At 31.9% G+C, this 10,380-nt stretch overlaps 1 protein-coding gene and 1 pseudogene across 1 annotated transcript; both read right to left on the bottom strand.

Moving 5' to 3' along the window:
* Positions 1–456: 456 nt before the first annotated feature.
* LOC123192779 lies at positions 457–3,540 on the bottom strand (annotated as a pseudogene).
* Positions 3,541–4,133: 593 nt separating this feature from the next.
* Positions 4,134–7,070, bottom strand: LOC123192776 (putative receptor-like protein kinase At4g00960). The gene is made up of 7 exons (XM_044605425.1): positions 6,180–7,070; positions 5,905–6,051; positions 5,638–5,762; positions 5,294–5,504; positions 4,905–5,142; positions 4,674–4,824; positions 4,134–4,591 (listed from the first exon to the last, which is right to left on the bottom strand). Exons 1-7 carry the CDS (start codon positions 6,973–6,975, stop codon positions 4,265–4,267), a joined length of 1,995 nt encoding a protein of 664 aa, XP_044461360.1. The 5' UTR covers positions 6,976–7,070; the 3' UTR covers positions 4,134–4,264.
* Positions 7,071–10,380: the final 3,310 nt, after the last annotated feature.

Below are 10,380 nucleotides of genomic sequence, written 5' to 3'. Positions count from 1 at the left end.
TTCACAGTCTATTTCCTAAAACAGTCTACTTAAAAGTTCTAAAATTATTTTTTAGGCTAAAAGTTTGATATAATTCCAAATTTTATTTATAACTTTTAAAAATTCAAACATTCACCTATAAATCAATCTTTATTAAAAATCTTAATTAGGATATCATTTACTAAAAAACTATTAAAAATTAAAATTTTACCATATTTTTACTTTCTAAATTTAAAAATCTAACAATTTCTCCTACTAAAAATTTGAAAACTCACATTTCCTTTCAAAGTTTTTTTTCTCTTCTCTCCTCGGCAATTCACCATCTTTGTTGATTGGGTTAGAGAAGATTGTTTTTGAGTGTTGGAAACGTTTTTGACAATTTATTCCCTTAATTTCTTGTACTCTTGACAATTCATGAACGTCACTGCTGAAGCAAAAACATTCTGAAGAATGAAATATTAATGCAGGAAAGGAATACAGACTATAAACAATTCCTTTAATTAACACTTGAGTTCAATGACTTGCATATCATTCTAGATCAAAAGCAGCGGATCCGAAATTATTCAAACTCAAAAGCAGAAAAAAAAATATATGAACAAGCCATCATCATTATACATTATCGAGGATACAACTCGGTAATTGAAGCTTCATTCACTGTAAATTGGGCATCATTGATTTGTGATCTACCACGCAAAGTGATTCTTGTTGAATCATCCTGTCTCATGGTTGTGTTCATGTAAAATGCAGGTTTTGAGGGAACTGAGATAGGCACAGAGCTGCTAGCAAGCATGAGAACAACTGCAGTCATCGTTGGTCTATCAGCTTCATTTGCTTGAACACAAAGTAATCCAATATGAATACATCTGATAATTTCACCACTGGAATGACCCCTCAAAGTGGGATCTATCATGTTTAAAGCTGTCTCCTCTTTCCAATTTCTCCATGCCTGCAAAAAATGAACAATACAACATCAGTGCCTTTCTCTCATTTTCAACCTTTCATGGTAAATGATTTTTGCTTACATAAGTTAGCAGGTTCTCTCCTTCTTTTCCGCCGCAAAAGCTATTGATCTTTTGGCCAGTTATGATTTCCAAGACTAATACGCCAAAGCTGAAAACATCGGATTTGACTGAAAAGTGTCCATAATACACATATTCAGGAGGCATATACCCACTGCATAAGTTGAAATTAGTTAGTTATACTGAAAATCACAGCTATCTGAGATGTCTAAGTATGTTGTAGCATATACTTACAAGGTTCCAACAATTCTACTTGTATCACCTCGAGTTTGATCGAATTCAAATAACTTTGCCATTCCAAAATCTGAAATTTTTGGAGTCATATCTTTATCTAAGAGAATGTTGTTTGTTTTTATGTCACGATGAATGATTTTTAATCTTGAATCTTCGTGAAGATACAAAATTCCTCGAGCTATGCCTCCTATGATTTTGTACCGGATTTCTCAATCTAATGATAATCGCTTGGTTGGATCTACGAATTCATAAAAACCAAAGCTTTTAACAAGTTGCATGTATCTAAACAGAAGCATTTGCTTTTTAAATGCTACATATGTCCCCAAGAAGCACACAACTAATTTTTGTTAAAGAAACACAAAGGTAGTGAAAGCATACCAAATACAAAGTTATCTAGGCTTGAATTTGGCACAAACTCATATATAATAAGCCTTTCTTTATCTTCCAAGCAGAAACCTAGAAGCCTAACTAAATTTCTGTGATGAAGCTTGGCCATCAAGAGGACCTCATTTTTAAATTCTAGATCTCCTTGTCCTGAATCTCTGGACAGCCTTTTCACGGCTATATCCTGTCCGTCTGGAAGTCTTCCCTGAAATCATATTAAGAAACAAAAAAAAAAAAAAAATGAGGTAACTGTAAAACGATTGCATTGCAACTCGACTTGAGAACTCAAGCTTTACGACTGAATACAATTTTGATCAATCAGTGCTCTTTGTCACTTTCTCAATTACCATGTAAACGGAACCAAATCCACCTTGTCCAAGCTTATTACCAATGGAAAAATTATCGGTTGCAGCTTTGATAGTGCTGAAGTCGAATTGCAGGGATTCCACAGGCTCAATTTCATCAGCGGCATCTTAAAATTAGTGTCGAGTTAGCATATAAAAATATGGCTACTGATAAATGAAAAAAATTATAATGGACCTCTATTCTAGTTAAAATTTCGTCCTCAAATTTGATAACCCTTAGCATAAAGAACAATGCATAAATGACTAATCCTTTAACTCTTGCTTTCTTCTTATCTCCTTCGCCTTTCTTCTTCTCCTTCTTAAAGGGACATAACTGACAGCAGCAAATACTGCTATGGTGAAAATTAAAGAGAACAATAATTGCAACAGCTACAGGGGAAATGCCTCCTTTGTCTGCAAAAATCATAAAGGGCACAGATATATATAATACAAAAATTCAATGATTAGATCTGAAATTCCCCTTATAAATTTGAGTTAAATCAAGTTCGTGCTTACCAGGTATCTCATTAGTTACCTGTGGAGGAGAAATTCTCGGTGGTGGTGGAGGAGATGGAGATGGAGATTGAGCCTCAATTGAATCATAAAAGGGATACAAATCCCAGCGAAAAACACAGTTCGGCCTATCAACATAACCTCCTTGCTTCCCATGACAGCAACTCTGGTATTCAGATACAGACTGACGAAGGCAATAATCGCAATTACTCGGGGATAAGTCAGGAGTACACTGCATAAGAGAATATATCTTCCGAAACAAAGTCAAATTAGCTTCTCCAGTTGCAAATTTTGAGCATAGAAGAACCCATAGAGGCTTTTGTAACCAGGCGATCCATTAAACTTTCCCAGATCTGATCAAACAGTGTCAAATTCATATTGAGATCACCCGTATTATATTCAGATTCCATAGGATCCAGCTGCAATACCCCATAAAAAGGCTGGTTTGAGTAGCGTACAACGCAGAACACTTCCCGGTCAATGGCTTGGCTTTGGTTGGTACAATTGGTTACGAGATCATGGAATGTGGAATTGACACAGCTGGAACAAACTTCTGGAGAAGAATCGCCTCTGCAAAGTGCAGAAGCATAAACTTGGTTGGTGTCTTGGCCAATTGTGGCAGTATAAAAGCCACCTTTTGTTGATACATTAGCTGCAAAAGTTGAGACGATTAGGTTGCGATTCTTGCCATAAGTACTGTTTGTTGTGAAGTTTGCTGTGCCGTAACATCTCTGCCCATTGCTAAAAGTGATGCCTATAGAGAGGAAAGTAAGAAGACGAAGTAGAATTGTAAAAGCCATGGCATGTTGAGGAATTCTCATGTCTAATTCAATTTAACAGTTTTGAGAAGATGAAACAAGATACAAACTTTAATAACTCAAAGATGGCGGTCCTATTACAGAAATCTATGGCTTGAGAACATGATTTTTATCCAAGAAACCGATAGGATTATGATATGGCATTGATACATGAATGGTCATGCTATTAAAATTTTCGAACTCGAGCTGTGGTTGCTAAACTCGAGTATCAGAACTGCCATATCACTACAATATTTGATTAAAGACTTTGACTATATAATATTGACCAACCAAGACCAAGACAAGACCAAGACTAATTAAAAATAAAGAAAAGCGAATGCAAAACCGTGTATTAGGTTGGAAAATAACTCGTTTCTCATCTTTGGAAAAGTCTACTTTATTTACAAGCATGACACTGAAAATAATAAAATAATATTAATTAAATTAATTTTAAATTAATAATAAAATTATATTTAATTATATAATAAAATATATAAATATTTATTTATTTATTTATTCAAAATAAATATGTATGATATTATTTTTATAAAAATCGTTCAAGATTAACATTACAATAAAGAAAACTTTTAAATATTATATCTATTTTAAGGTCTTTGATAAAATCTTTTTTAATCTTTATTATCTTTAATTTTTTTTTGTTAAGTATGTATCTATCCCACAAAAATTGTCAGTTAAAAAAGAAAATCTCTCTCACATATTTATCAACTACGATTCCATTTTACTTAGTGCTTAAATTACTTTTGAAATAAGAATAATATTATGTTAACTTATTTTATGTACTCAAATAAATATATATTTTATGTGTATCATTATATAATTGGAATAAATGCTTTAAAAATTCATTGAATTAATACTTCAGTTCAATGACTTGCATATCATTCAAGATCAAAAGCAGAGGATCTGAAATTATTGAAACTCAAAAGCTAAAAATAATAGAATATGAACAAGCTGAAAGATCCATCATCATTATATATTATCGAGGATCCAACTCGGCAATTGAAGCTTCCTTCACTGTAAATTGGACATTATTGATTTTCGATCTACCACGCAAAGTGATTCTGGAATCATCCCGTCTCACGGTTGTGTTCATATAAAATGCAGGCTTTGAGGGCACTGAGATAGACACAGAGCTGCTAGTAAGCATGAGAACAACTGCAGTCATCGTTGGTCTATCAGCTTCATTTTCTTGAACACACTGTAATCCAATATGAATACATCTGATAATTTCACCACCGAAATGGCCCCTCAAAGTGGGATCTATCATATTTAAAGCTGTCCCCTCTTTCCAATTTCTCCATGCCTACAAAAAATGAACAACGCAGATACAATGTCAGTGCCTTTCTCTGATTTTCAACATTTCATGGTAAAACATTTTTGCTTACATAAGTTAGCAGGTCCTCTCCTTCTTTTTCATCACAAAAGCTGTTGATCTTTTGGCCAGTTATGATTTCCAGGACTAATACGCCAAAGCTGAAAACATCAGATTTGACTGAGAAGTGTCCATAATGCACATATTCAGGAGGCATATACCCACTGCATGAGTTGAAATTAGTTAGTTACACTGAAAATCAGAGCTATCTGAGATCTCTAAGTATGTTGTAATATATACTTACAAGGTTCCAACAATTTTGCTTGTATCACCTCGAGTTTGATCGAATTCGAATAACTTTGCCATTCCAAAATCTGAAATTTTTGGAGTCATATCTTTATCTAAGAGAATGTTGCTTACTTTTATGTCACGATGAATGATTCTTAATCTTGAATCTTCGTGAAGGTACAAAATTCTTCGGGCTATACCTCCTATGATTTTGTACCGGATTTCCCAATCTAATGATAATCGCTTGGTCGGATCTACGAATTCATAAAAACCAAAGCTCTTAAACAGATTGCATATATCTAATCAAAAGTATTTGCTTTTTAAATGCTACATATGCCCACAAGAAGCATACATAGGAACACAACTCATTTTTGTTAAAGAAACAAAAACGCAGTGAAAGCATACCAAATATAAAGTTATCTAGGCTTGAATTTGGCACAAACTCATATATAAGAAGCCTTTCTTTATCTTCCAAGCAGAAACCTAGAAGCCTAACTAGATTTCTGTGATGAAGCTTGGCCATCAGGAGGACCTCATTTTTAAATTCTAGATCTCCTTGTCCTGAATCTCTGGACAGCCTTTTGACAGCTATCTCCTGTCCGTTTGGAAGTCTTCCCTGAAGTCATGTTAAGAAGCAAAAATATGAGGTAATTGTAAAACGATTGAATTGCAACTAGATTTGAGAACTCAAACTTTACGACTGAATACAATTTTGATCAATTGGTGCTCTTTGTCACTTTCTCAATTACCTTGTAAACAGAACCAAATCCACCTTGTCCAAGCTTATTATCAATGGAAAAATTATCAGTTGCAGCTTTGATAGTGCTGAAGTCGAATTGCAGGGATTCCTCAGGCTCAATTTCATCAGCAGCATCTTAAAATTAGTGTCAAGTTAGCATATAAACATATGACTACTGATAAATGAAAAAAATTATCATGGACCTTTACTCTAGTTGAAATTTCGTCCTTAAATTTGATAACCCTTAACATAAAAAACTAATGCATAAATGACTAACCTTCTAACTCTTGCTTTCTTCTTTTCTTCTCCTTTGCCTTTCTCGTTCTCCTTAAAAGGACATAACTGAAAGCATCAAGTACTGCCATGGTGATAATTATAGAGACAACAATAATTGCAACAACTACTGGAGCAATACCTCCTTTGTCTGCAAAAATCACAATGGATATTAAAAGTAAATATCCTACCTACTCACCCATATATATGCATACAAAAATTCAATGATTAGATCTAAAATTCCCCTTAAAATTTGAGTTAAATCAAGTTCGTACTCACCAGGTGCGATAGTTATCTGTGGAGGAGATGGAGGAGATGGAGACGGAGATTGAGCTTCAATTGAATCATAAAAGGGATACAAATCCCAACGAAAAACGCAGTTAGGCCTGTTAACATAACCTCCTTGCTTCCCATGACAGCAAGTCTGGTACTGAGATACAGACTGACGAAGGCAATAGTCGCAATTACTCCGAGACAAGTCTGGAGAACACTGCATAAAGGAGTATATCTTCTGAAACAAAGTCAAATTAGCTTCTCCAGTGGCGAATTTGAGCTTAGAAGAGCCCATAGAGGCTTTTGTAGCCACGCGATCCATTAAACTTTCCCAGATCTGATCAAACTGTGTCAAATTCATATTGAGATCACCCGTATTATATCCAGCTACCATAGGATCCAGCTGCAGTACTCCAAAAAAAGGCTGGTTTGAATAGCGTACAACGCATCCTTCCCATTCAATAGCTTCGTTTTGGTTGGGACATTTGGTTATGAGATCATGGGATGTGGAATTGACACAGCTTAAACAAGCTTCTGGAGAAGAATCCCCTCTGCAAAGTGCAGAAGCATAAACTTGGTTGGCGTCTTGGCCAATTGTGGCATTATAAAAGCCACCATTTGTTGATGCATTAGCTGCAAGAGTTGAGACGATAAGGTTCCGGTTCTTGCCATAAGTACTGTTGGCTGTGAAGTTTCCTGTGTCGTAACATTTCTGGCCATTGCTTAAAGTGATGCCCATAGAGAGGAAAGTAAGAAGACGAAGTAGAATTGTAAGAGCCATGGCATGTTGAGGGATTCTCATGTCTAATTCAATTTAACAGGTTTGAGAAGATGAAACAAGATACAAACTTCAATAACTCAGAAATGGCGGTCCTGGTTCGGAAATCTATGGCTTAAGAATATGCCTTTATGGCATTGGTACCTGAAATATAAAACGCGGGTATTTTAACTAGGATTTTTTCCAACTTTGAAGTCCAATTGTGCCAAATTAAACACTGAAGACTTTGACTATATAATATTGACTGGCGTTATTAATGCAGAAGACGAAGACTAATTAAAATAAAGAAAAGAGAATGCATAAGCATAACCGTGTCCAGAGACAAAGATAACGTTTTCATCTCATTTTCAATTTATTATTTGTTATCAATCGTTATCATGTGATTTGTATTAATTTATTTTTAATTTTTTTAATTGATAGTTAAAATATTTATCAATGTTTAATGATAATGAAATTTGTGTTTAAATAATAATTTTTTCACTTCAATTTGAATAAAAATGGCTCTTCGCTGAAATCCAACCGAGAAAGTGTGGCCATTCAAACTTTCTTCAATAGATTCTGATCAAACATTGCAAATTTTTGCAAAATCAGATTGTAGTGATAGATAGAACATCAAATGAAGATTTTCTTGATACCAATGTTGTGACCATATTAATTTGAAAATTTTTTAATCAAAATAAATATTTTAACATTTTTATTTAATTTTAAATTCATTATGATAGGTAATTATATTCATGTATCTAGACAAGGATTTCAGATTTTACAATTAAGGCATAAAAGTTTACCTTTTTCTATTAAGTGAAAATTGCTAAAAATAAAACTGATTTTAATTAAAATTTAAATGAGGAAAAGTACCCTCATTCCATTTTTTGTTTCATTGAACCTTTTCTCCTTATTTTGGTGTGATAAATGTTGGAAATTTAATAGAGATTTGTTGGAAGATTATGTTTTTTAAGACATGCAAAAATTTTCTCTTAAGTGATTTGCACTTTTGGAATCATGCAAATTCATTTTCAAAATGCAATAAAGCTCTAGAATTTTGCACTCTGCTAACACTAAGGGTGCGTTTGGTTACGGGTATGTAAGATTACCTTGGTAATCTATCTTTTATTCCTTTGTTTGGTTTGTCAGTAATAAAAGATTACAGTAATCTTCTATTACCAATGCTGACGTGACAGGTAATATAGGTGGTAATCTGATTACCACTTTCACCTTAGGTATTTAAAGATTACTGAGGTAATCTTTAGTTTATTATAGAAAAATTATTATTTATTAATTTTTTGAGATAAAAATAAATTTATTTTTAATTAATATGACAAATAATATAAAAAATATTTAAAAATAATTATATTCAAGGGCATTTAAGTAAAATAATTTACTAGTAATCTTTTATTACCTTTAACCAAACACAATAATTATTTATACCTATAAAATTTTATCAAACATAGTAATCATTTATACCCAGTAATCTTCTAAGTAATCTATCTTCAAGGTAATCTTTCTATTTTAGTAATCAAACATTACCCAAACCAAACGCCCCCTAATGGTTTCTCAATAATAACATATCATCTATAAATTACTCATAATACGAAACATAACTTTATTGTTATTTTCAAAATGTGAAGCTGTGTGTCAATTAAAAAAATCTAAGAAATTTATCAATTATGACATCATTTCACTTAGCCCGTAAAACCCTTCAGGGAAAATTCTCTCTCAATTGCCGCGCATGAGTTTCCAAATTTTGAAAATTCTAAATGTTCCAAAATTTTCCAGACATCTACGGAAATTACTCTTTTTGCTTCAACACTGCTTTGGTTGTTCGGATTTTTGCTTGACGACAATTCTCAGAAACACGAAATTTTGTTTTGGTGTGAGAACACGTTTATGTTTTTTAGGGGAAAAGCTCGATAGATTGTTTTGAGTGTTGGAAACGTTTTTGACAATTTATTCCCTTAATTTCTTGTACTCTTGAAAATTCATGAACGTCACTGCTAAAGCAAAAACATTCTGAAGAATAAAATATTAATGCAGGAAAGGAATTCAGACTATAAACAATTCCTTTAATTAACACTTGAGTTCAATGACTTGCATATCATTCTAGATCAAAAGCAGCGGATCCGAAATTATTCAAACCCAAAAGCAGAAAATAAAATAAAATATGAACAAGCCATCATCATTATATATTAAAAATAATATATTAAAAACATTATCTCTATTAAAAATAATAAAACATATATTAAAAATATATGTATTAAAAATAATAAAATATTAATAATATATTAAAATTAATAAAACATTACTAACAATTTTCCCCTTAAGTTTTAATAATAAAATTATTATTTCATTAGTAATATATTAAAAATAATATATTTTTCTTTTTAGGATTTCATTTTTTACTTTTTTCCTTTTTTGGTATCGTCATCAATTGTAATCAGATGACGACTGTCTTTGTCACTAGATACGATGATAACATCTTCATATCATTTTTAATTTATTATTTGTTATCAATCATCATGTGATTTGTTATTAATTTATTTTTAATTCTTTTAATTGACTATTAAAAAATTTATCAATGTTTTGCAATTACCAAATTGGTGTTTAAAAAAATTATTATTTGACTTTAATTTAAATAAAGGTGGCTTTTGGCTGGAGTCCAACCGAGAAAGTGTGGCCATTAAAACTCTCTTCAATAGAGCCCAATCAAACATTGCATTTTTGGTAAAATCAGATTGTAGTCATAAATAGAACATTAAATGAAGATAGTCTTAATACCAATGTTGTGACCATATTAGTTTGAAAGTATTTTAATCAAAATAAATATTTTAACATTTTTATTTAATTTTAAATTCATTATGATGTAAGAGTATTTTAGGTAATTATATTCATGTACCTAGACAAGGATTTCAGATTTTACAATTAAGGCACAAAAGTTTACCTTTTTCTAATAAGTGAAAATTGCCAAAAATAAAACTGATTTTAATTAAAAATTTAAATGAGGAAAAGTACCCTAATTCCACTTTTTGTTTCATTGACCTTTTCTCCTTATTTTTGGTGTGATTTATGTTGGAAATTTAAGAGAGAGTTGTTGGAAGATTATGTTTTTTAAGACATGTAAAAATTTTCTTTTAAGTGATTTGCACTTTTGGAATAATGCAAATCCATTTTCAAATTGCAATAAAAGCTCTAGATTTTTGCACACTGCAAACACTAATAATTTCTTAGTAAAGTTTTAATTACCCTCCTCAAGTTATCACGCATGTTCAATTTCAATAATAAGGCCTCAACCACAATAAGTGAAAATTAAACGTGGCACATCTTCATTAATTGGTCTTACATTTGATTCTTACCATATTAGGTAACAATCTTATTCACATATAATTCAACAACACAACAAATATTTTTATTAAAATAACAATAAACCCTAAAACC

Source organism: Mangifera indica, chromosome 12 (genome assembly GCF_011075055.1).
Source record: "Mangifera indica cultivar Alphonso chromosome 12, CATAS_Mindica_2.1, whole genome shotgun sequence".
Taxonomy (NCBI): Eukaryota; Viridiplantae; Streptophyta; class Magnoliopsida; order Sapindales; family Anacardiaceae; genus Mangifera; species Mangifera indica.
Note: the sequence above shows the minus strand (reverse complement) of the source record. Positions and strands in the feature narration are given on the sequence as shown.

Excerpts from the sequence above, each read along its gene's own strand:
- LOC123192776 (XM_044605425.1), bottom strand. The coding sequence starts at position 6,975 with ATGAGAATCCCTCAACATGCCATGGCTCTTACAATTCTACTTCGTCTT. Across the intron at positions 5,505-5,637 it reads GATTTGGTTCTGTTTACAAG|GGAAGACTTCCAAACGGACA; the intron begins GTAATTGAGAAA and ends ACATGACTTCAG. Across the intron at positions 5,143-5,293 it reads CCTAGATAACTTTATATTTG|ATCCGACCAAGCGATTATCA; the intron begins GTATGCTTTCAC and ends ATGAATTCGTAG.